The 26,810-nt window shown below is 43.4% G+C and overlaps 2 protein-coding genes across 3 annotated transcripts in view; one reads left to right on the plus strand and one right to left on the minus strand.

Annotated features, from left to right (window-relative positions):
* The window catches only part of abl1 (c-abl oncogene 1, non-receptor tyrosine kinase), a 145,440-nt gene extending 128,815 nt beyond the window's left edge, over window positions 1-16,625 (plus strand). For both annotated transcript variants that reach the window (XM_028808550.2, XM_051931952.1), the window contains exons 5-11: window positions 2,145-2,229; window positions 3,605-3,782; window positions 3,895-4,079; window positions 7,868-8,020; window positions 8,105-8,194; window positions 14,748-14,873; window positions 14,970-16,625. In XM_028808550.2, coding sequence (XP_028664383.1) covers window positions 2,145-2,229; window positions 3,605-3,782; window positions 3,895-4,079; window positions 7,868-8,020; window positions 8,105-8,194; window positions 14,748-14,873; window positions 14,970-16,585 — 2,433 coding nt within the window. In that variant the 3' untranslated portion in view covers window positions 16,586-16,625. The remainder of the gene's footprint in view (window positions 1-2,144; window positions 2,230-3,604; window positions 3,783-3,894; window positions 4,080-7,867; window positions 8,021-8,104; window positions 8,195-14,747; window positions 14,874-14,969) is intronic.
* Window positions 16,626-21,139: 4,514 nt separating this feature from the next.
* The window catches only part of c5 (complement component 5), a 92,149-nt gene continuing 86,478 nt past the window's right edge, over window positions 21,140-26,810 (minus strand). Inside the window, exons 38-41 of the mRNA XM_028808547.2 lie at window positions 24,638-24,727; window positions 24,404-24,487; window positions 23,313-23,451; window positions 21,140-21,387 (exon numbers count right to left, since the gene is read on the minus strand). Coding sequence (XP_028664380.2) covers window positions 21,246-21,387; window positions 23,313-23,451; window positions 24,404-24,487; window positions 24,638-24,727 — 455 coding nt within the window. The 3' untranslated portion in view covers window positions 21,140-21,245. The remainder of the gene's footprint in view (window positions 21,388-23,312; window positions 23,452-24,403; window positions 24,488-24,637; window positions 24,728-26,810) is intronic.

The raw sequence follows: 26,810 nt of genomic DNA on the forward strand, positions 1-26,810 counted from the left end.
CCACAGTCCAAAGACATGCTGGTTAGGTGGATTGGCGATTCTAAACTGGCCCTAGTGTGTGCTTGGTGTGTTTGTGTGTGTCCTGCGGTGGGTTGGCACCCTGCCTGGGATTGTTTCCTGCCTTGTGCCCTGTGTTGGCTGGGATTGGCTCCAGCAGACCCCCATGACCCTGTGTTCGGATTCAGCGGGTTGGAAAATGGATGGATGGATGGATGTAGTCAATATAGCACAGGGTAGAATGACACAGAAGACAAATTAATAAGCAAAGCAACAGAAATAAAGAATATCAATAAATAACACTTTCAAACACTAGGGTGTTGTACCGTGTTAGCCATTATGGATGTAGTGAGAGGTCAAGCAAAATGACACCTTTTATTAGGTGTACTAAAAAGATTTCAATATGCCAGCTTTTGAGGCAACTCAGGCGCCTTCTTCAGGTATGATGGGTTTTGTGTTTCAAACACAAAATTAAAACTGCCATTTCAAATTCAACATACAACATGAAATGCACAAATCAAGTAACAAGACGGTAAAGCTGAATCGGTGGTGTAGTAATGCAGATGCTTCCATAATGGAGCTGTGGGTCAAGCAGATAACTGGAATATGGTGAGGGGTTCACTTGTTTGTGACCCCAATGATCAGGCCCAATACAAGAGCAGCATTTCTTGCTTTTGAGCTTGAAAAAGTTGTTGATTTGTCCAAGGTCCAAAATTAGCACTGGAGTCGCCCTAAGCAGGAGTGTGCTTTTCCATCCCGCTGAATCCGAACACAGGGTCATGGGGGTTTGCTGGAGCCAATCCCAGTCAACACAGGGCGCAAGACAGGAAACAAACCCCGGGCAGGGTGCCAACCCACCACAGGGGACACACACCAAGCACACACTAGCGCCAATTTAGAATCGCCATTGGAAAATCCTGAATGGATATCATGCTGTGCAACCCTGACCACCCCAGAAAATTCTTGCAAGTCGGCTTGATCATTTCAAGTAGAGATTGCTGATCTCTGAACTCCTTTATTTTTTTTATACATGCATAATTGGCTCTTTATTCTAAACTGCCTCAAGTCATAATAAACATTTATCGCAGCAAACACATACAGGCCACTAGACGTTTAGCTCAAAATACCCAAGCAGTGGCCATCAACATGCACAGCTGGCTTTATGTCTGTACAAGGGGGCTCCGCCCCCTGCTTGCTTCGCTCGACTACCCCCGGCGTTGGGTATCCTGAAATACATTGTTTGTATATCCGTCAGTCGAGCTCGTTCGTTTTGAACCCGTGCCTGCTTTGCTTCTGCAGTTTCAGACGCGCATTTACTTCACTCCGCAGTGGTGCCACTCACAATATGGCAGTGACGCCTGTGCCTTCACTCCGCAGTGGTGCCACTCACAATATGGCGGTGAAGCCTGCGCCTTCCGTACTTTATGGACCTGTGGGGCCTCTGTAGCCTCTTCCGTTTGAATCTGGGCTGCAGCGCAGAGTCCTCTTTTTTTTGTGTGGCTGTGTCGGTAGTCGTTAGCCATGGGCGCGTTGTTGCTTCATTACTGATTCATGTCAGTTGAGCTCTTTCGTTTTTGGGCCGTGACTCCTTCGTGCGCGGTGGATAAGACTTCGCGTGCGGTTTATGAGACGCGCGCTGTACGCGCCTGCACAGTACGTCTCATGGTCCCATCGCCGTGTCCCTGCGTCCATGCCATCCGGTTTTCCATTCTCGGTTAGTAATATGGATGTTATGTGTTAGTTTTTATTGGAAATGTGAGGGTGTGAATAAGGCTTTTCATAAAAATCAGAAAAGGAAACTTGAGTAGGACTAATATTAATGTCAAAACGATAACTGAGATGTAATCACAGCGGAACATAAGATGTTATGTCCTTTTTTTTTTTTAAACATTTTTGTTTGCAATCTGCAGACTGGTTTTTAGCAGAAACTCGGGGTTAAGGTGTTTACCTACAAAGGTCTAAAATTCTCTTAAGTCCACACCGCCAGTCACAAGGTGCCAATGAGACACTTCACCAGTTCTCATTTTAACAACTCCATTGGGCCCCCTGCTGGCCTCTTTAGTTTACGCACCGTGGTTCGAGATGGCTGTGTTACTGGACATTTTGTACCTTTTGATGATCTGCGCCATTCTTTTGGCTTTCTCTAGGAGGACACTATGGAGGTAGAGGAGTTTTTAAAGGAAGCTTCTGTGATGAAGGAGATAAAACATCCCAACCTGGTGCAGCTCCTGGGTGAGTGGCCCATTCACAAGAATTTACGATGCATTTAAAACTAGATGATTGTGCTTTTGTATTTTTTTTTTTCTTTTCTTTTTAGGACATTGGAATTAATGTATCGATTAGCTTTAGCCATTATTTTTCCTGAAATTGCCCCTGCAATGTGACATGTATGAGAAACTGATTAGAAGATGACAAAAGCTATTTAGCATGGTGCAGTGGTTCACTGTTGGTTCATGGACCCAGGGCCTTGGTTTGAACCCTATGTGGATATGTTGCATGTCCTTCCCATGTCTCTGTGTGTTTTCTTCCAGCTTCTCCAGTTTACGACCCCAAGTGTCGAAAATTTTAAATGATGACTTTAAATCGGCCCAGTGTGCATGCCGACCCCTTGTCTGGAGCCATTACCTGTCTTGCAACTGGTTCTTCAGAGATAGACTCTAGCAGCAGGGTTAAATGGGTTTGAGAATAAACCTCACCAACTATGGAAAAACCCAGCATGTCACATCTTTCAATTTTTTGGCAAATTGAGAAAATGAAGTCGTCCCCATAATTAACAATCTCTAGATTTCATTTTTCCTGAGCTTCACGTGCACTGTATTTTTCTCATGAGTCAATACCACCTGCCACTTAAATCATGGAGTCACAGCGTTTAAATCATGTGACCGTAACCCGGTGTTTTCATTGGTAGGTGGTCTTTCCTCATTGATCAGTGGAGTTGCTAGGTTTTCGTCTTGCAGTATGTAAAAAATTATGTACATAATGGCTTCTTCCATCATACTATGACCAGAATGAAGACATGTTTGGCCATCACCACCACCTCCTTATAATCATCAGGAAAGACCTAGTAACTCTATAAACGAGACAAACTAAATTATAAAAATGGCACTTACTAGGTTTTTCCATTGCACGTGAGAAGCCTACTGTATATAGAGAATTATTGGCGTTGTTTTTTAAATCATTACTCCTACCTTCAAATACTTCTGTCACCTTTCCATTGTGGCTGGAACTTCAAGCGAGTGTCCAATTGGTTTGACAGAATTTGTAAAACTATCTTCATGTATTGAGCAGATTGTTTTTGTGGTTTTAAATGGCTACAATGAGACCCACCCAGGCCTGGCATCACTCTGGTGTTATCCCCTTGGTTTCATTTGATTTGATTTATTTTGAAGACTATTGTTTAGATGAATGATGTCTCTGCTTCTCACACCTCATGGACTTGATGTGAGGATGAATACTTTAAAGGGAGTGGTAGCCCTCTCTGCTCAGTCTGTCTGACTGCCAGCGCTGGTATCTTTCTAGCCATTTGACTTTTAGTTCCTCAACTCATCGTTATTTCCCCATCCGCTCACCTCCGTCTTGTTTCTTTTCTCACAACCTCCTTTTCTAGGTGTTTGTACGAGGGAGCCTCCTTTCTACATCATCACTGAGTTCATGACCCATGGCAACCTGCTGGATTATTTGCGGGAGTGCAACCGGGAAGAGGTCAACGCTGTTGTGCTGCTCTACATGGCCACACAAATTTCTTCAGCCATGGAGTATCTTGAGAAGAAGAATTTCATCCACAGGCGAGTTCAGTTGTTACAAGACCGCAGATGGCCGCAACATTTTTATTAAATAGATGCCTGCTGTTGAGCTCAACACAGCACTTGATTTTAACTTTTTTATTTTATTTCTTAGGGATCTTGCTGCCAGAAACTGCCTTGTAGGGGAAAACCACTTGGTAAAGGTGGCAGACTTTGGCCTGAGCCGACTCATGACTGGCGAAATCTACACTGCACATGCTGGTGCCAAATTCCCCATTAAGTGGACAGCCCCAGAAAGCCTTGCTTACAACAAGTTCTCCATCAAGTCTGACGTCTGGGGTAAGTTTTGACCACAAAAGACGGTGGGAGATTTTTTTAATAGACAATATAGGCCACAAACGGGTAAGTCAGGCCAAGATTATCAAAGTCTGAATGGGCCAAATAAGCAAGTCTGGCAAGGATGCAATTACAACGGCGGGAAAACCTTCAGAAATAGGGGCAAGATTGGTGAAATATTAATATCAGTCAAATGCACTGTAAAATACCAAAGTCAGGGTGGGGGTCACAAGGGGACAGAACTGTGCCAGCAGTAAGACTGTTATCTGGAAGGATTAAACTGCACACCTTGGACATTTTACTGTTAATGGTTTTATGGATTTATTCTGAATTAAAGTGAAAAGCTAGTTAAAAATCCACTGAATTTAAAAGTTGTATACACCATATGCTTAACCCCCTTTTTTAAAATGAATGACCCACCATATTCGCTCCTGTGATCTGTAGATGTGTGGAATAAGACTGACAAAAAAAAACTTATCGGAAGGTTTTTAATTATTTTCTTGGGTGGATTTTTAGGTGCGCTTGCCTGTATTGCAAAAAAACATCTACTGTGGTAGCTCCGTCCACCCATCTCTCTGTCCGCAATCAACACCTCAGCCCCACAGTGGAGTAAATTTATTAAAACTTGGCCAATTTTTTCTGCTAGGATATTTGTCAGGAAAGCCCCATTTTTCGAACACAGCCTACTTGTTCACATTTCTGTAATTTCAAAATCAGCGAATTTGAAAACTTCTCTATCTTAAAAGAAATAAACTTTGAGTACAACTTCAGTCATGGGTTAGTTCTGCTTTTCAGAGTTACCTTGAGAAGGGGTCACTTCAGCTTGCATATTTTGGATGATTTCCTCTTTTCCTCATCCTGCAGCCACGCCTGATGGCAAAACAAATCCTCCAATTCAAATTAGTTAACGACGGCACGTCAATCGGTGCCATTTTGACATCACTGGAATTGGACTCTGCTATCAGCTGCTGGACCACCACAAGTCCATTTGAGCTCTGGTTTCAAGCACATAAACATTGTAGAGTGCTGTTAATATTCTGCTTTTGCTGTTAATTTCTAATAACTTACTGCTATAAAAATACTTGACTGAAATGTGATAACTGACTCTTTGAAGTAACTAAAATGAATTTCAAATCCTCAAACTTTCACATTGGTTATCAGTCCGTGCACTTTTTGGTATTTGAAATTTCATTTTAGAAGCAAAAACGAAAAAGCGAAAATGAAAGGAATTTTCAGATTTTGATTTTTGATTAAAGAATAAAATGATGGAAAATAAGGTATTTTTTAATTCTGTGGTAGCTAATAGCAGTCATAAACTTAAAATTACAAATACTTTTCTGGATTCATTTGTGATTCAGATAATGAAAGTGTAATAGCTCAAAAACAACAAAACACACGCATTTTTGTTGTCTGGCACCAGAGGTGGTACTTTTTTGATGACACGTGCGAACAGTTCTCCTCCTCACAACTCATCGACTGACGGCCTTGAAGTTACACTGCATGGCATCAGCAGAGGATGGACCATTATGTTGTTTTTCAGAACATTAAAAGAACATTTCAATGTTCACTCCAGGACGAGGACATGACTGTAGAAAAACTGAGTCGCATCTTTCAGGTAAAAATACAAGCTTTGCAAACTTTGCTTCATTGATGTAGCAGTTCTTTTAAGAAAGTTATTGTTATTACTTACTGTGAAACGGCTAACATTTGGTGATTTCATTTACTAACACTAAGTCTGGCAATGTTTATAGTGCTAGCATTTTGAATGTGTGTAAATGTGTGAATGGTTGCTCATTGACAACTGTAGCACATGTTAAGAAAACTTTCTGTAAATCACGTTGCTCTCCTAACGTGTTACACTTGTGCGCACTGTTAATACTCGAAACGATTACTAGCTATAGTAGCAACCATTCAAAATGCTAGCACTATAAACATTGCCAGACTTAGTGTTAGTAAACGAAATCACCAAATGTTAGCCATTTCGTAGTAAGTAACAACAATAACGCTCATAAAAGAACTGCTACATCAATGAAGCAAAGTTTGCAAAGCTTGTATTTTTACCGGAAAGATGCGACTCAGTTTTTCTGCAGTCATGTCCTCGTCCCGGAGTGTCACTCTTTTACTGTTCTGAAAAACAACGTAATGGTCCATCCTCTGCTGATGCCATGCAGTGTAATTTCAAGGCCGTCGGTCGATGTGTTGTGAGGAGGAGGACTGTTCGCACGTGTCGTCAAAAATCGTGCAGAAGAAGTACCACCTCCAGTTTCAGACAACGAAAAGGCGTCTGTTTTGTTGTTTTTGAGCTATTACACTTTCATTATTTGAATCACAAATAAATCCAGAAAATTATGTGTAATTTTAAGTTTATGACTGTTATTTGATACCACAGAATTAAAAAATACCTTATTTTCCCTCATTTTATTCTTTAATCAAAAATCAAAATCTGAAAATTCCTTTCATTTTCATTTTTTCATTTTGCTTCTAAAATTAAATTTCAAGTACCAAAAAGTACACAGACTGTTATCGGTCCGTGTACTTTTTGATATTTGAAATTTTGACTCAGAAAATATCATTTAAAAGAGACACTTTTTTGATTTTCAACTTAAAAGAGAAAAATGAAAAACGCAAAACAATTACTTTTTTCCTTTCGCACATCAGAAAAGAAAAATGCAAAAAAAGAGAATGAGAAAATGCCCTTTATTTATTTATTTTGTCTGAACTGGACGTTTTTGTAGGTCAACAACCTGGTCAGGTAATGCGCCACTTGCTGCAAACACTGGTCACTGGTGTGTTGACTGGACCATCATCATGACGTTGGAACAGTACTCAGACGTGATTTTAGAGATGGCAAAACAAGGCCTGTCATCGAAAATTATATGAGTGTCTGTCATATAATAAACACGGAGAAGCAAGAAATGTTAGAATGATTTGTGCTGAGCAAAAGCTATAAATGCGTCTGTTTTGTTGTTTTTGAGCTATAACACTTTCATTATTTGAATCACAAATACATCCAGAAAAGTATTTGTAATTTTAAGTTTATGACTGCTGTTTGTAACCATAGAATTAAAAAATACCTTATTTTCCCTCATTTTATTCTTTAATCAAAAATCTAAATCTGAAAATTCTTTTCATTTTCGTTTTTTCGCGTTTGCTTCTAAAATGAAATTTCAAATACCAAAATGTACACGGACCGTTATCCCGAGCGTACCTGATTGTTATGCCATGCATGCATTTTATAACTTGTTTAAATTTACCATTGATATGATGGGCCAGTGTTTCCTCATGTTTTCGATCTGCTGGTCTGTATTTTTAGTCATCCCGTCTTCCAAACACGTTGTGCCTTACCGTGTCCCCAATTAATCGACTTTAGAATTCTAAGATTGAATGAAGGACCCAAGCCCCGCTGTCCAGGGGAATTTAAAAACAGTTTTAATGAGACACTCCATCAACTCCTCCCAGCGGTGAAGGACTTAACAGTGTACATCAGAACTCTGGCCCTTTGCATAAAGTGTAACAGAGTCAGGCCGTCTAAACACATTAAAGGAGCAGACTTATCAACATTTCATGGGATAGTAAAAATAATGTCAGGATCAGACATCGCCTGCTTTGGTATTAAATGAGTGACCTTTCATCGCAGTAACATGTCATCTCTGGACATTCTGGTGTGGTGTTAAAGGTTAATTCTTTAACAGGTTGTGCTCAGTTACAGGTTTGTTCATTTGCTGTGTACCAATTTTTTTTTCCCTTGCTAATCATGGATCCCGGTGTTTTCTCCTCCCCTCTCACTTCAGCCTTTGGTGTTTTACTGTGGGAAATTGCCACCTATGGAATGTCTCCCTATCCAGGGATTGACCTGTCTCAGGTTTACGAGCTCCTTGAGAAGGATTACCGCATGGATCGTCCGGAGGGCTGCCCAGAGAAGGTCTACGAGCTCATGAGGGAGTGTAAGTGAGACGAGTCTCCTCAGTTCACCTTCAGTTTTCTTGTGACTGTTTTTTTAATGACAACGAATCGGTTTATTCCATTAGGCTGGCAGTGGACTCCATCAGAGAGGCCATCATTTGCAGAAATACATCAAGCGTTTGAGAACATGTTCCAGGAGTCGAGCATTTCAGACGGTAAGCTGTTGAAGACTCACTACTGCTTTCTTCCTGGGAGGCCAGGAGACTCCAACTTTTTGTAGTTGTAGTCCATAAGGTCTAAAACCCAGTGTCTTAGAAACCTCTGTTTAAATGCGCAAGTACACTTCTGGAGGTCTCCTATGGCGAAACGCTTCCCTGCATCACTGAACTGTGCAAAAAAACAGTTGAAACGGCCATGAATCTATAAACAAGCCTGAAGCTTGGGATCATTTTGTTGTGCTTTAGAAATATGTTTTGTCCTTCATGAGCTGTTAAATAAATAACATCCATCGCCTGTACAGATTCTTGACCTGAGCCACTGAGGATTCGCGTTATGAGTACCGGCCACTCGCTCACACTGTTTAAACTCCTCTTTAACAAATAGCTGGATTATAACCAAACTGGCACATCTTTATTAATAGTTTTCTGTTGCCGGATTGCACGCAGCACACTCTTATCTGCTTGGCTGTGCGATTGCGCCCTCTGAAGGAGTGGCATACCGATACGTGTGCTTCACGCCTTACACCCAGGGCTGCTGGGAGAGTAATAACGCAGATATTTTTATTTTAGTGCAATAAGTATTACATTTGATTTACTTTTTAAAGTAATAAGTAGCTGACTACTTTTAACATGTTACCCACAATGCTCCCCACGATATTGAGCTGCTGAGGTTAGCGCCATACGTTCGGCTTATCAACGTAAATTTAGCAGGTTCTGAAATATTGAGACAGATTATTTAAAAGAAATAAAGTGGTCACCTGAACATTTGTCTCAAGAAATGTATCTGCATATATGAAACTGGGTCCCTGTGAATGTCCGGGTGATTAAAGTGCATGTAAACTCACCAGTCGCTGAGCGTCGGCACACAGCAGGCACACACAGGACTGATGGAGCTTTTTGTTCTCTTGCCAATCCTGCTTGGCTCTTGTGCTTTCTTATGACGTCTCTTCAGACTGAGAAGGCATTTTGCTCATTCGTTCTCGCAGAGAATCTCCATCTCTGGAGTTGCAGTTCCCAGTTTTTCTAGAAAGCCATTGAATTTGTGGTGCATCACTTAATTACTCATTAGCTTAATTCCATTTTGATACTGCAGGAAAAGAAAAGGCTTCACAAGACCATTTTTATTACGCGTGAGGCATCCACAAGCCTGGTCACAACATAAATGATACGTAATTGTAGTTAAGATTTACATGCTGCAAACCTTTTCATCCATCTATCCATCCATTTTCCAACCCACTGAATCCGAACACAGGGTCACGGGGTCTGCTGGAGCCAATCCCAGCCAACACAGGGCACAAGGCAGGAACCAATCCCAGGCAGGGTGCCAACCCACCGCAGGACACACACAAACACACCAAGCCTTTTCATGCACCTTTTCATTTTACTTGTGAAATGAAGAACACATTTATCACAATGGTGTATCAGAAAGCTGAAAATAGAACTGGATACTAATGATGGCCATAAATCAAATGAAGGTAAAAAGTAAAAACGGAGGAGGAACTCAAGCAGCGGTGACGCCAACTTGCGTGAACTCGTACTTTTCTGACTCTTAAATGTGAGATATCATTCTTGATTTTCTCAGGTTTTTGGCTGTTTGGCTGAATTTTAATTTTTGTGGGTTTCAGAGCCATTAGTTTGGTCAGCTGGGTGAAAATCTTTTTCCTGCGATTGTCTACAAATAACCAAAATTTTCTTGTCTGCCAATCAGGACGTTTTGCTTTAGAGGTCTGTAATTCAGTAATATGAACAGCATTGTTTCTTATGATTGGCTGTTCATTACCCTTATAACCTGTGGATAGAAACGGTGGCTGAATCTGCTGGTGTTGAGTATGCAAAGCTAACAGTCTGGCATATAAAGCCGGTCAAATCATTAGGCCACATAAGGCGGCCGCCATCATCCGTGGGGCACCACTTATGAACCTCCAGCGGCACACCCCCCCCCACCCGAACACCATCCCCCCCCCCCCCGAGTCCTAAGCTACACCGTGGGAGGCTATCTATGAAACTCCTGAGATGCCTGCCCCTGAATCCAAAGCTGCACCATGAACACCACGTTTGGGGTGCTTTTCATTATCTCGAAGGGCACAATGTGCTCCAGAGAGCGAGGGTGATCTCCTAAATGTGCGCTATGGACACAGAGTGGTGGCATTTATGTAACTTGTAGTGGTTCGTGGTCCAGAACTCTCCATCCCTGTTCCATGCAATGGATACCAAAGGCCCTGTGTTCTGCACATTGGGAGGGTTACTATTTCCCCCACCAAGTGTTGAAGTCAAATAATACTGAATGTGTGCTTTGGACATCTGGGAGTGCTGTTTCAAAAACTTGAGTGTCATGTGCTTGAGACCTTTTACGAAATCCTGACACCACCCACACTGTGTGCGTGCCTGAAACCCACCACCCCACTGCGCCTGGGGCTCCATATGGGCTTCATTTGACATGAACTATTTGGAGGAGTGAGGATGGGTGGATGAACTCTTTAGTTATCCCGTCTGCCTTTCTAAAGCAGCGAGTGTCACGTATGTCCTGAACAGAAGGCAGCTGGGTGTCGATCACATTCTGTGCCGCCTTCACCAGTACTCTTGAGCCAAGCAGGTGCCATACCAGGTTGTGATGAGGCCGGTAACGGTGGCCGACCTCCATTGTGCATCTGTAAAAGAAATGTGACCTGTCGTCAGAAATCTGAGGAAGAAGAGGTGCTTTATGCCTCCTTGACATGAGCTGAAATGTTGCTGTGCCCCCCATTTCAGTTCATCACTGATGTTCACTCCAAAAAATGTAAAGCTGCTCATGCTGTCCACACTCGCCATTGTCCCCTCTGACGTGGTCGACCTTCTGCTTCCTCAACTCTGTCGTCCTCTCTGTGGATGTGAATGCTAAAATTGTTGTCCTGCCGCCTCTTAGTCAGAAGGCAGGTCTCTTTGTTGTTTTATTTTTGCCCTAAATGCCTCCTCAGTGCCAGTCTGCTTCAAGACAGATGTGAGCTTCTTTTTTGTCACCATGTTTGACGTCTATGTCGCCCATGTGAAAAAGTAATTACCCCCAAAACTTACTACTTGGCTGTGTCACCTTTAGCAGCAACAACTACAATCAAACGCCTCTCGTGACTGGAGCTCAATCTTTATTGGCCCACTCTTCCCTAAAAAAATGTTTTAATTTGGCTCTTTGGAGGGCTTCCAACTATGCACTGCTCATTCAAGGTCCTGCCACACCATCTCAATGGTGTTTAAGTCAGAACTTTGAGCAGGCCACTTTGAAAATCTTCATTTTGTTTATTTTCTGCAGCCATTCAGAGGTGAACTTGCTGTTGTGCTTCAAATTGTTGTCCATCAACATAACCCCACTGCATCATGGACTGATGACCAGTCATGTTTCTTCAGTACTTTCTAGTAGAGAACTGAATTCATGTTTTCCTCAATTATGGCAAGTCACTTGGCCCTGAAGCAACAAAGCATCACCACACCATCATACTATCATCACCATGTTTGACGGTGGGCCTGCCATTCTTACTGTGGATTGGTGTGTTGTCTTTATGTCAGATGTAATGGAACCCCCTGTCTTCCACTTTTGACCCATCAGTCCACGGAAACATTTTGGGTGTAACTAAGGTGCTTTTGGGCAAATGTTAGACAAGCCTTAATTTAGCGTCATACATATCTCTATTATAATAAAAAAAAATCTTGGGTCAAGACGTGATTTTTCTCGGAGACACTTTAACGTCCCGCGAGACAAGGAGGACAGCTGCTGTACAGACTTTTAAATGTATCGCCGTTTAACACTAGAATTACCAGAGCCAAAAAACTCATAAATCCGGCCCACCTTAAACCCCTTCACACCTCTCTGTCAGTGTCTTTTGTCTTCTAAATGTGTCGATAAGCAGCCTGCTGTAACCCCCCCCCACTGCCTGAGAACGGGCAAGAAGTTCTCCCAGTTCCTCCCTTTATTGATTATCTGGGAGTGAGCTACCCAGAATTGTAAGGGGAAATAATTTGATGTGTGTTTTGTGTCTACAACAATCAATGTAAACACAGCGTTAAAACAGAAACGTTTTTCATGTTTTAGTAATAAATAAAATGTAGACATGAACTGTATAATGTGTGAAGGCTGATGGCCAAATATCTTCGCATCCTAATTCAGCGTGAGCAGGAACACTCAATAAAACTAAATAAAAAAAAAAAAAATTAAAGTGACGGTGAGATACGAAGAGGGCAGATTCACCAGCGTTTGTGTGTCAGCTTTGATCTCTCCAGATCAGAGAATTTCCAGTTTGTCTCAAAACACCACTCATATGTACCGTTATTCCCAGTTTCAGATAAAAAGTAACCACATCAGAACAGGGGCTGAGTGGTGGGTGTTTTATCGTGATCGTGACTGAGAGAGTAAAAGTGGGGAAAAAAAAAAAAAAGCTAATTTTTACAAGTAATATAAATTTAGAGCGGCTGTTACAGACCCAAATCAAATGTATGTTTTTATTGTATAATATTAACAATAAAGGCAGCTCACTACTCTAAATGCTAAATTTGCCGGGGTGCTGGTTTCGAACTCGCGACCTCCGGATTATAAGTCGGCAGTTCTAACCGCAGCACCTGTCGTATTGTACTTCCACCTTTTGTGAAAGTGTTTATTTGATATTTGGCCATCAGCCTTCACACATTATACAGTTCATGTCTACATTTTATTATTTATTAAACATGAAAAATGTTTGTTTTAACGCTGTGTTTACGTTGATTGTTGTAGACACAAAACACACATCAAACTATTTCTCCTTACAATTCTGGCTAGTTCACTCCCAGATAATCAATCAAGGCAGGAACTGGGAGAACTTCTTGCCCGTTCTGAGGCGGTGGTATAGCAGGCTGCTTATCTACACATTCAGAAGACAAAAGACGCTGACGGAGAGGTGCGAAGGGGTTTAAGGTGGGCCGGATTTACACATTTTTTTGCTGGCTCTGGTAATTCTAGTGTTAAGAGGGGGTTTCTAAGGAGCGACCACATCTCCTTAGCGTGCGTTCAGCCCCCCTCTTCACAACACAAGAGGTAGAGGTGCATAGCGCGCCCCGGGGGATGGGGAATAACTCATTCACTACAGCTTTATTATTGCCAAATATCAAGAAATAAAAAATGAATGAAATGAAAATAGTACCGGACCCCCTGATAAGGGCGGTTCGGTCCCTGTACAACCGGTGTCAGAGCTTGGTCCGCATTGCCGGCAGTAAGTCGAACCCATTTCCAGTGAGAGTTGGACTCCGCCAGGGCTGCCCTTTGTCACCGATTCTGTTCATAACTTTTATGGACAGAATTTCTAGTCGCAGCCAGGGTGTTGAGGGGGTCCGGTTTGGTGGACTCAGGATTGGGTCACTGCTTTTTGCAGATGATGTTGTCCTGTTTGCTTCATCAGGCCGTGATCTTCAGCTCTCTCTGGATCGGTTCGCAGCTGAGTGTGAAGCAGCTGGAATGGGAATCAGCACCTCCAAATCCGAGACCATGGTCCTCAGCCGGAAAAGGGTGGAGTGCCCTCTCAGGGTTGGGAGCGAGATCCTGCCTCAAGTGGAGGAGTTCAAGTATCTTGGGGTCTTGTTCACGAGTGAGGGAAGAATGGAGCGTGAGATCGACAGGCGGATCGGTGCGGCGTCCGCAGTGATGAGGGCTCTGCATCGGTCTGTCGTGGTGAAAAAGGAGCTGAGCCGTAAGGCAAAGCTCTCAATTTACCAGTCGATCTATGTTCCTACCCTCACCTATGGTCATGAGCTATGGGTAGTGACCGAAAGAACGAGATCACGAATACAAGCGGCTGAAATGAGTTTCCTCCGCAGGGTGTCTGGGCTCTCCCTTAAAGATAGGGTGAGAAGCTCAGTCATCCGGGAGGGGCTCAGAGTAGAGCCGCTGCTCCTCCACATCGAGAGGAGTCAGATGAGGTGGCTCAGGCATCTGATTAGGATGCCTCCTGGACGCCTCCCTGGTGAGGTGTTCCGGGCACGCCCAACCGGGAGGAGGCCCTGGGGAAGACCCAGGACACGCTGGAGGGACTATGTCTCCCGGCTGACCTGGGAACGCCTCGGGATTCTCCCGGAAGAGCTAGAAGAAGTGGCCGGGGAGAGGGAAGTCTGGGCATCTCTGCTCAAGCTGCTACCCCCCCCCGACCCGACCTCAGATAAGCGGAAGAGTATGGATGGATGGATGGATGAAATGAAAATAACAATCTCCTTTGAATTGTATATCCAGTTAACCAAACCCGGGGGTGGTCGAGTGAAGCGAGCAGGGTGCGCAGCCCCCTAGTTTATAAGTATAGTAGCTGTGCTACCCGTCTTATGATGGGCTGAAATCTTAACGTAGACCTCAATGTTAATCCTTGTATTAAGGTGCAGCAGCCCCTCATTTACAAGCGAATAACAGCTACTCCTGTCATGTTGGCTAGTGGTCTTCAGCATTCTGTCACATTCAGTTTAGCCGAACACTTTCACCTAATTGTAGGTTAAAGTCTTCTCTTCAAGACAGTTGTGTGCTTCTCTTGTGTCCGTGTTCCTAACCTGTAGCCTTTCTCTTGCATTGCAGAGGTGGAGAAGGAGCTGGGAAAGAAGGTCAGGAAAGGAGTGGCCAGTTCGTTACTCCAGGCCCCTGAGCTGCCCACCAAGACCAGGACTCTTCGCAGAAATGTGGACAAGGACAGTGACAGCCCAGGTATGTTTGTGTGATAGTGCTCGTAGGTCATGTGACATTTTGGTGGGGTGCCCTCGTACCGCCTCCTAACATGGCCTTTGTCTGCTTGTCTTGCAGAGTTCGCTGAGCCCGAGGTGGCCGTCTCTCCGATGCTTCCTAGGAAAGAGCGAGCTTTTTTGGACAGCAACCTGAACGAGGATGACCGTCTGCTACTGAAGGACAAGAAGCCCAACTTATTCAGTGCCTTGATCAAGAAGAAGAAAAAGACTGCCCCTGCCCCTCCAACACGCAGCAGCTCCTTCCGGGAGATGGACATGCACCCTGACCGACGTGGATGCCTGGAAATGGGGGAGGATTTCAATAACGGGCCCCTGTCGGCTGATGCTTTGTCCTCCATTGACCCCTGTAAGTTTCAGTGTGCCAACAATGGCAGCAGCATTACCAATGGAGCCACCACTCAGCCGGGGCCTTCAGGGCTCTTCCTGCCGCACACCAGAAAGTCGAGCACCTTGACCTCCAGCATAGCTGGTCGAATTGCTGTGACGCCCAGTGAGGAGGACCCCGTATCAAATTCGAAACGGTTTTTGAGGTCCTGCTCTGCCTCCAGCATGCCCCCTGGTCCCGAGAAAGCTGAATGGAAGTCGGTCACCCTGCCCAGAGACATTCAGATCTCTGCACACCACTTTGATCCGTCTCCCTTTAGCCGGCCAGCTCTGCCACGCAAGAAGGCCAGTGAGCACAAAAGCGAAGGTGCCGCTCGTGCTGGTGGTGCACTTACGCCCCCTCCACGGCTGCCCAAAAAGGTAGACGAACCAGTGGAAGATGTGTTTAAGGACCCCGAGTCCAGCCCAGGCTCCAGCCCACCAAACCTGACACCTAAGCTTAGCCGGCGTGCCCAACCTACTTCGGATGGCACCAAAAACAGTGGTATGCAGACATCGGAACCGATGCCCAAAGGCAGCACTTTCATGGGTGCAGGCGGGAGTGAGGAACCGCGAATGAGACGGCTGAAATCAGCTGTGGAGAAAGGGAAACAGCAGAAACCAAAACCAGCTCCGCCACCCCCGCCCTCCTCATCCACCACTAAATCGGGCAAACTAGCTCGACCTCCGCCACTTGAGTGCCCCGCTGCTCCTGTGGACACCAAAGCCAAAGCTGTAGAGAGCAGCCCAGCAGAATGTGGAAAGATGCCACAGCCCCTCGAGGGGAATAAGAAGCTGGCCGTGACATCCGTTCCCAAACTGCAGCAGAGTAAAACGCCCCTGTTGGGGTCCTCCACAAGTAGCCAGCAGCAGTTGCCGCCCCCTTCCAGCTCCACGACCGAGCAGTCATCCTCGCCCACCGCCTTCATTCCCCTGATCTCCACCCGGGTCTCGCTCAGGAAGACACGCCAGCCCCCTGAGAAACTATCCGGCTCGGCCATCACACGTGACATGGTCCTCGAAGGTACTGAGCAGCTGCGGGTGGCCATAGCCCGTGTGTCTGAGCAGACCGGCAGCCATGGGGCGGTACTGGAGGCCGGGAAGAACCTGTTTGGCTACTGCGTCAGCTTTGTGGACTCCATACAGCAGATGAGAAACAAATTTGCCTTCCGTGAGGCCATCAACAAGCTGGAGAGCAACCTGCGGGAGCTACAGATCTGCCCGGCCAACTCTGGGGGGCCGACATCAAGCCAAGACTTCTCCAAGCTGCTCTCGTCAGTCAAGGAAATTAGTGACATTGTCCAGAGGTAGCAAAAAAGATGCGGAAAGTTGGGGGACACATGAAGAAGAAAATGGGAACTGCTAAACTCTGGGAGGCCACTTGGAGCACACAGTTTGAGAAGGGAGGGGGGGGGGGATTGGTGGTATTGTACATTTTAACCAATGGGGCACCTTCCCTCCCCTTTCTGAATTCTTCTTAGTTCCTAAACAGACCCCCTAAAAGTGAGCTGAAAACATCACGTAATGAACGAGTCCTGTGGTGAAGGGTCGACTGAGGACTGAGCTGTGAAATGCAACGCATCCCCACTCAAAGCCGTTGGATGAGCAGCATACGGGCAAAGCTTGCTGAAGGCAGGACCACCAACCCACCTCTTCCCCAATCCCGGAGAATCAGAATCAGAGTCAGATGTTGGGAGCAGCTTGAACTTTTGCTGTGGGGGGGATATGGCGGTGCAGATGGCCTAATGTGTGCTGCTTTGTTGAGGGCTCAACTCTCACCTTGAGCGGCATGTGCCTTAACCCAGTTATATGATGACAATGTACCTGTGTGTTGAAAAGGGGGGGGAGCTTGGGTGAGGGTGGGGGGGGGAGGGTGAATGGGGGGGGAGTAGTTGCAGGCCGGTATCTTTGATTATTTGTAAAAATCCACTCCTGAAAGTGACGTTTGCTCAAGCGATAGCCGACTAGTTTTGATCACTTTGCTGCCTCAGGAATATCACGAGCGGCCCGCGTCTTGTGAAGTCCACTGAGCTTTGGAGGCTCTTTAAAGGGGCAGCGAGTTCGGAGTTCCACAGCTCCGGCCCCCTAACTGAACTTTTAACAAAGGGGTCATTTCGAGTGCCTTGAAAAAGCCGTAAAAGTTGGCTGCAAATGGGGGGGGGGGGGGGATAAAAAGTGGCCTCCCCAGCCACGGGACCCTGAAGCCCACTGCTGGGCATCCAGTTGAAACAAACAGCAGATAAACTTTTATTTTTGTATGAGTCAGTGGTTACTCCTCATCTTCTGTACTCCAGTGTCGTTGTGCTCTGATGTCCATTTTTACTCTGCGTCACCTCTCTCTCTCTCGCTCGCTCGCCCTCACTCGACTGCCTTGAATTTCAATCACCGATTACTGCAAGCGGCCTTCTCTCTCTCTTTCTCTCTCTCTCTCTTTTTAATCCTATCATTTTTTTAAATTGAGGTACTGTTTATTCTTTTGTTTTTGCTCTGATGTCGACTCTGTTAAATGTATGCCACTACATGTCATCCACTCACCGACACTACAGATGCCCTCTGTCAACTTTTCTTTGTACAGATATTTTTGTCTATTTTTTTTTTTTTTGGTCAAGCAGTGCAATTTTGTTTTGTTTGATAAAAAAATACAAAGATTATAATGTTACTTGAAATGAACAACTCCGTCAGTGGTGTGTTTTGTTTTTTTTTCTTTTTTTCCCTACCGATTTATTTACAGGGTTGAAATCTTCACTTTCTGTCACTTCACATCTACCTGCCTAGTGATACGTCAGTTCCCCATTTGCCCTTTGAAGTGGCGTGTCAGGGCTGCTGGTCTGTGTTGATTTCTGTTGGCCCCAAGTTGACAGGTAGTGAGCGACTCTCAAATGCCAGTCACTCATTCCATCCTGGCACACACTAAAGGTGAGGGGGATGGCTGGTGGATTTCCTGAAACTGCCTTTATAGAAATCCTGGGCCAGGACAGAGGAGGAGAGCACTGTGGTGGTGTATGGTCAGGGGAGGGGAGGGGTGTATGGATGGGATGTAAGTTATGGTCTGTGACTCGTCACCCATCCATTGAAATTGGAAGTAAGTAACCCTGTGTGTGTGCCACCTTTACAGCATCATGCCAGCCGGCATTGTTAATACAAGACCATCAGTGTTGAAAACCACAATCATTGTTTCTTGGCAATCTGCTGTTGTGTTTTTGGGGGGGGGGGGGGGGGATTGGCATTTAATCACCCAAGATATGTGCATAAGTGTAGAATAAACGGACAGTGCCACTGATTAGCAGTGCTATTCAGTTTTTAGGTCTTTCCATCCCGTGTATGTATGTGTGTGTGTGTATATATATATATATATATATATATATACACGCACACACACATATCCATGGCATTCGTAGTCTGAATCACAATCTGATTGTATGGGTGGTTACCTACCAGGTAACGCTTGTGGTTGGTCAGCAAGCCTGCCAGCATCCGCCACGGTGCCCTCTTTCAGTTGGCAGATGTTTGCTGGCTTGCAGACCGACCACAAGCGTTACCTGGTAGGTAACCACCCATACAATCAGATTGTGATTCAGACTACGAATGCCATGAATGTAATTACCCCGATCTACATACTGTCAAATAAACGAACCACACGCCGTGGCGCAATGTAAGAGGCTTTGCTGCTGACGTCCGAGGTTCGATTCCCCGAGAGGGGGTGCAGCGAGTGTGTACGCCTGATGAGCCCAGAATTAGGGCGAAACACGTGTTGCGTACTCTTTGCATTATTTGACAGTAAAACTGCAATATATAAATATAATATACACAGTATCTCACAAAAGTGAGTACACCCCTCACATTTTTGTCAGTATTTTATTCTATCTTTTCATGAGACAACACTGAAGATCTGACACTTTGATACAATGTAAAGTAGTCCGTGTACAGCTTGTGTAACAGTTTGAATTTGCTGTCCCCTCAAAATAACAACACACAGCCATTAATATCTAAACCACTGACAACAAAAGTTGTCACCTTTTGGAATGACAGAAACATCCTTTTTATTAAGGTGGATATGCACGCATATCCATAAACTGTTTGCCCCCTACCTGGTTTCTTTTTTTTTCATATTCATAACACTGAATTATGTTTGATCTCTAGACAAATTTAGTATGATACAAAAAACAACCTGAGTAAAGACAATAGTTTTTAAATGATTAGTTGCATCATCGAAGCAAAAAATGTTCACCAACACCTATATCACCCATGTGAAAAAGTAATTACCCCCTCAACTTACTGCTTGGCTGTGTCACCTTTAGCAGCAACAACTACAATCAAACGCCTCTCGTGACTGGAGCTCAGTCTTTATTGGCCCACTCTTCCCTATAAATTGTTTTAATTCTCTCCTTGGAGGGCTTCCAACTATGCACTGCTCATTCAAGGTCCTGCCACACCATCTCAATGGTGTTTAAGTCAAAACTTTGAGTAGGCCACACCAAAAAGTCATTCAGAGGTGAACTTGCTCTTGTGCTTCAAATTGTTGTCCATCACCATAACCCCACTGCATCATAGACTGATGACCAGTCATCCCCCTTCAGTACTTTCTAGTGCAGAACTGAATTCATGTTTTCTTCAATTATGGCAAGTCACTTGGCCCTGAAGCAACAACTGTTTAGAATTGCCACGTGACCTAACATGGAGCTGGATAGGAAACTGGGCATAAGACTTGAACCCAGGACACTGGACCTGTGTGTCAACAGCACCAACAACTTTGCCACTGTGCTCAAGAGTTGTTATCAAGCCATATAGTGGTTTGCTCTCCCCTTCCAGTACAGAAGACATTCAGACTGCATTCACACAATGGAGGAACCACCCAGGATGGGACAGCATGCCTTTACAGGGCAGCTCACCTCATCACCCTTTTCAGATCCTTTATCTTACTAATGTGGCTTTATGGTGTTGGTTAAACCACCAATTTTTGTCTTGAAGGTTCTTTTCAAGGTGAAGCACTTATTGTGTGTCTTAAAGGGGGCATTGCTTACAGCCACAACTGTTTTCTGCTGCATTGTCGCCCATCTTGTTCAGTTTTCATTTAGCTCAAGATCTACCATGGCATCGGCCCCACCTGGAATTTGAACTTGGAATGCAGTTAAAGATGATCTCTGATGCATTCTAAGATATCTCAAGCACATTCTCGGATACCTCAACCTGATGTTGCTTGCGATTTAAGATATTTGATACCTCAGAATCACCTCCTGTAAAACTTCTCGTTCTTTCAAAGGGACTTCCTGTCTTTTTAAGATTTATTGAAATGCATTTGAGATCTCAAAATGAGCAAGAGGTCATTTTGAAATATGTCTGGAAATGTATTTGAGATGTCTTAAATTGTATTGTAGATATCTGTAATATTCTGAATTTTTGAAATACATTTTCAGATATCTGAAATGGTGCAGAGACCTCCTTTAAAGATATCATGAAACAGTCATTTTCTAACCTGGTTACTTCTAAACAGGGCCACAGGGGGTGCTAGAGCCTCTCCCACCTCATATATGCAGCAAGGCAGGAACAAACCCGGGACACGGCGTCAGTCCATTCCATGCTGAACACACACTGTAGCCAATTTAGTATCTGCAATCCATCTAACCTGCATGTCTTTGGACTGTGGGAGGAAACCCAAGCAGACACGGGGAGAACTCAGGACACGGACCCTGCAAGGCCACCATGCTGCTATAATGGAATAAATTTGAGAGAAAACGTATGAAGAGATTGTTGTCTTTTTTTGTCTTCTTTAAATAAACTCACTTGTTTTCATGGAGTGAAGGTCATCTCAAACTCCAGTCCACTCTCTTGTCCATCTTCTTGAGAGTTGTTTAATAAAAATTATCCTCGAATGAACACAATATTTAATTTCAACAAACACATAGTACAAACATGCATTATCAAATTCTCTTGAATTAAAAAAACAAAACAATTGTACATCCACAGGCTTGGGCTACATTTGGCAGCCATTAATTAGTAAGTCTTCTGAGAATTCATTAAGAACTTCCAAAAGCTTCCTGCAATTCTGGCTTGAGCAGCTCCTGCTGGATGGCCACAGCTCCACCCAAGATTTTGGTCCAAGAGGATAGGCATACCTGCCAAACAGAAAGTCAGACGGGGCGAGTCAAAGCCGAACCAGCAGCAAAGAGACGGGTAGGGACAGCCCCAGATGTGTCACCTTCAAACAGTCATGAGCTGGGGTAAATAAATGGTAGTGGATGCCATTGTGGGCCATGTAAAGCCTAACATGTAATCCAAGACCAATAAACCAGGCCTAAAGCCGTGTGAATTGAGAAGATGGTTCATTTTGGCAGAACAGATGCCTAAACGAAATGGTAAATAGCATCCTTAAACAGAGCCCGGGTAATGTTGGCAAATTGATTCAAAGTTTAATCAAAGTTCTGGTTTTAGTCTTCTTACCCAATGAACACACTAACCATTCTCGGTTTCACTGTTTTTTATATTACAACTATTCTGTACATTGTATATCAATACATTCAAGTATTTAGTAATAAGTACATGTTAATATATGTCAAAAGTGCACTGAAGCATTTTCTAGTTAATACTTGCAGGCTACCTACCTACAGTATGTGTCTTGGGTAATGTGCCACTTGAATGTGCAGTCGGGCATGGAATAACGACAGAAATGCTAATGTACAGTATTATCTGGTCTTTCAATTTACACAGTAGGAACACTATAAAAATCTATAAATTTGTGTGTGTATACATATGTATATAAATACTGTATATATGTGTATATGTATATATATATATATATAATGTGTATATGTATATATATATAATATGTGTATGTATGTATGTATGTATGTGTGTATATATATATATATATATATATATAGTGTATAACTCACTGCCAAGCTGATAGCTTCTGATATTAGACTGGATGACTGGTTATTAAAGCATTGTTTGCAATAACTGTTCATCACAAATTTACTGTTAGAATTTTTTTTTTTTTTAGAAGACGGAGGTCTGATTGAAGAATAAAGTGGTGAACTCTGCAGGCACAAGACAAATCAGTATTTATATTTGTTGGAAAACAAAACTGAACTAAAACAACAAGGAGTGGATTCATGGGAGCAATCTAGGTTCTCAACATCACATAAATCTGCAGCTGCTGTCGCTGTCCATGCCCAGGTTTGCCCACCCCTCACTTCTAGTGTCTCTGATTTAGCCACGGGCAACTACAGCCAGGTTTGATGGTTAAGGAATGAAAAAAACGAATGAAAGATGCTGATCTGTACTGGTCCTGAGAGGCCTGAGATGACCCATGGCTGTTAAGGTAGGAACATAAGATGCTTGACAGAGGGCGACCATTGAGCATATCAGGCTTGTTTGCTTACCTAGTGGGCAAATTGGTACAGTGTCTCATCCAGATGCTCCGTCTAGTCAATGGTTTTGCTTCAACTGCAAGACTCAATGTTCCATATTCAAATGATAGGTGACATTAAATAGATCCATGTCCCCAGCAATATTTCAGGTTTGTTTGATTGTGTTCTGTAGTGAGGTTTGCCCTCTGTTGTTATGCTTTAAACATTCAACCACTTGCCACTGACAAGCATATATTTCTGTCACTATGTGTTGGCAAACAGAACTGGAATCCTGCAATCTGTGTCAGCAGGCAGGAAGACATAGTAACCAAGGCACTGAACTTTAAAGAGTGCTGCTCTCGTTGTGTGACCCTGAGCAAGTTGCCTGAGTGCTTCAACTGTAAATATATATATATATATATATATTCTAACAAATTATAATTTTTGAACATCACCTTGGAGTAGGGCATCCACCAGATATGAAATAAAAATAATCAGTTTTGGAATGCTGTGCCTGACCTGCCAGAGCTGAGACCTCCCATTGATTTAGACATACAAATGAACTTCATGATATGGTCACAGAAAACAGTTTATGGCATGCAGATTGGCAACATTTTATTGCTTAACCTGTGCTTTATGTTTATAGAAATTCACTAAATCTTCAGAGAAGAAAGACTGTACTGTAAACTTACTGGTAACTTGTGAAATCCTTGCTCTCAATGGCCTCACTGCCCATAACCAGGTAGAACTCCTTTGGCTGAATGTCCATCCCAGTGCACTTTGCATTTCTGGTAAGCGTCACTACTGAATCCTTCTCTACTCTGTCTGTTCCTGTTGAAAAAACAAAGAATGTTCCTGAGACACTGGTGTAGCCAACGCTAACCAAATGCCAAATGATCTGCTTGAATGTGTTGGTGCCAGCTAGCAAGAGGTGTAAATGAGCACAACAGCTCTTGAGTGAAGCTAACCCAGTATTTTTAAAATTACATTCACATTACCAGGCTGAAGTGACTCAAATCTGACATTTTCAGGGCTGAGTGCACACAGAATCAGATTTTTTTTTTTCTTCCTAAATCAGATCCGAGTCACTTTCATATGTGGTCCTAGATCAGATATGTATCCAGTCTGTGACCATGTGACATGAATGAGAACGGTCAAATCAGAATTCACGTGTGTTGTTGCCTATATGCATGGGCTGACTTGTGATTTGTTGCCTATACATATGGGCTGAGCACTGCTGTCATCAGTGATGACCAGTAGTGTGGCAAAAGTCATAGTCCACCCATTTCTAGCTCCTTTCTATTACCCACAGATTTCTTAGTGTAGCAGTGTCGGCGGCAATATCTGCGAAAACAGCAAAAGCTAGCCATTTGACTCTACCCCACACTTTCTCAACATAATCACGAACAGCTGATAAACTATTAGCCGATAGTGCGATACATGCACTAGCTTCTAGTGAGTCCATCCTGTCAGTTTAAAAACCACGAGTTGTCTCTCCAATATGACTTATTTGTTGTTGGTGACACAGATGACTCATGCACAAACATATCAATGTGCAAATGTGTGCCGTTTCAGAGGGCTGATGTGTTCACAGTACAGTTTGATACGGCAGGTCACTTGTACTGTACTTATGAATGTGATCCGTCAAGCCAGACAAATCTGATCTGAGCAAAAAAAAAAAAAAAAAGGAATTGAGCAATGAGACTTGTAATGTGAATGAGCCTTGGAAACTGTTGTAGTTAAATAGGATAAAAGAAAATAAATGAACACGCCTGTGTCTCACCCTTCTTAAAGATGTCTTCTATTCTGGCTTTGTAAGTTTTGAAATCACCCTCTTCCATAGACGAAATTATCTCCACTTTGTAGACTGAAGCAAAAAGAAAAGAAAAATATTACGAACCAGATGTCCTCAGTGCAGCTTTCATTTGGGGATAACCGAGGACGGGTTAATTCTTTCAGTAATTCTTTGACACAAACTGTACTTGGATGTGCCAAAGAACCACAGCTGTTCCTTTACCGTATTCTATATTTGCTTGGCAGGCTGCTTTTTGTCTGTCGGCCAATGTGATTGACACATCTGCTTCAGGCTTCAGGTGACCACATCCAGCTGTGAATGAAAATTGTAAAAAATGTCTGTCAGTCATCCTGACTGAATATATAATATGAATGAGAGTCACCCTGGGAAGTCTTGGATTTTAATCTGTCACCCTCCCATTTTCTCCCTTATTTACTCACTGGGCCCTTCGGTTTCCTCTGCAGCGGTTCTTTAATTTTGTAAGACCTCATTGGGTGCAAGTCTTTATTGCAATCAAGTTCATAATTAGTGCATCATTGTTACTTCTAACTGATCCCATTGTCTGCCGAGTCATTTTTTATTGTCTTATTCTGAGAAATTCTGAAATAATTGTAATTTTTCCAAAACTTTAAATCCTTTCTTTTTCCTGTTCAGTGCACCTATTTCTATAGAGTTGGTTCACTTCATTGTATTCAAATGCTGACAACACTAAATGCTAAAGGGGAACAATCACTTCCATGTCATATTCACTTGTCTGCTCATTTGTCAGAAACCTTTCTCGCTGATGAGACAAGTGAAAATAGTAGTGAAGCCATTAATCCCCTTTAGCATACAGTATTGTCTCACTGCTGCACTGCACATAACTCATTACTGCTCATCAGCACTTGGTTATTATTAAAGGACCAAACTCTCTAGAAAAGAGAAGATTAAAAAGAAACCTGCATAAGAAGCTGTGTCAAAGAATACAAATATTTAAGAATCTGTTAGAAATATTTGTAGACCAAATGAACAATGACTAAAACTATGATTGAAATACAAGATTGTGAAACTGATTGTAATAAAAAGCCTGCAGAGATAGAAGTCCCCCAGGACTGAACTTGAAGTGGTTTTTGAAAACTCAGTCCTGGGAACACCATGTGACTGAAGGTTTTTGTTCTGTTTTCAATTGAACTCGTGGTCTGATTAAGCAAGCTGCTGTTATTTCACAATTTCTATTACTTGTGTCAATATAGAAATTAGAAAACTAAGTTTGGTAAATTTTTATTTGAATGTGCCAGGTATTTATGTACGTATGTTACAGGGGGATAATTTAAAGTTGTTTTTTTTTTAACTTGGTATTTAGGATTTTTATCACGATTTCATTGCACTTTTCCAGGTGTTCTTGTTTATTTAATCCATTATGAGCACACCAGTAGGTATGACGCTGCAGATTTTCAGCATTCAGTGTTTGCTAGTGTGTCTGCTCTGCTTATTTGGTTAAACAACCAAGTCATAGACCAAGAAAATGGGTATACCACGTGAACTTGCTAAAGCTGTGGAAGGATAAGGACCCAGAGCCCTCCTCTGGCCAGCCCTGTTCACCAAAATCGCCTTAATCTCGGGCCCTAATTTGACTGCCAACTAACGATGGGAGCTGGAAGCAGTGATCCTGTCTGTCCTGGAGGTGGTAAGTAAAACACTTGGTCAGACCTCTCTGATTGAGCATGACATAGTGACTGCACCTGGGGTAATCATTTGTGAACACCCTTACAGACTTCCTGAGGCAAAAGGGTCTGAAGTGGACTTGGAGATCAAGCGTATGTTGGAACTGGGCGTGATGGAGGAAAAGCCACACCCCCCGGTCCAACCATATTGTCTTGATCCCCAAACCTGATTGGAGTTGGAGTTTCTGTAATGACTTCCGTTGCCTTAATCAGGTCTCCAAATTGATGCATACCTGATGCAGAGGGTTGATGAACTACTCAAGCCAAATACACTGTATTTGACCACTCTTGACATGACGAAGGGGTACTAGCAAATTCCCTTAACAGACTCAGCAGAAGTTAAGACTGCACCCCCCCCGAGGACACTGGCAGTATTGGGTCTTCTCATTTGGTCTGCACGGGGCTATGGCAACCTTCCAATGTCTGGTGGACAAAAAAGTGCTGCAACCCCACTGCGCCTAGAGTGCCGCCTACCTGGATGACATGGTCATCTATTCGGGCACATGTGAGGCCGGTCTTAAAATTATTTCCAAAAAATGTCTTTTTGGGTTAATGTTGGCCAAATATTAAGGTTATCTGGTGGGTGGGGGTACAGTTAGACCACAGTGTTCTAAGGTTGGTGAAATGGCCCCATCTAAAGACCAAGAGGCAGGTCCATGCCATTCTCGGTTTAGTAAATTATTACTGCTGGT

Source organism: Erpetoichthys calabaricus, chromosome 9 (assembly GCF_900747795.2).
Source record: "Erpetoichthys calabaricus chromosome 9, fErpCal1.3, whole genome shotgun sequence".
NCBI lineage: Eukaryota > Metazoa > Chordata > Cladistia > Polypteriformes > Polypteridae > Erpetoichthys > Erpetoichthys calabaricus.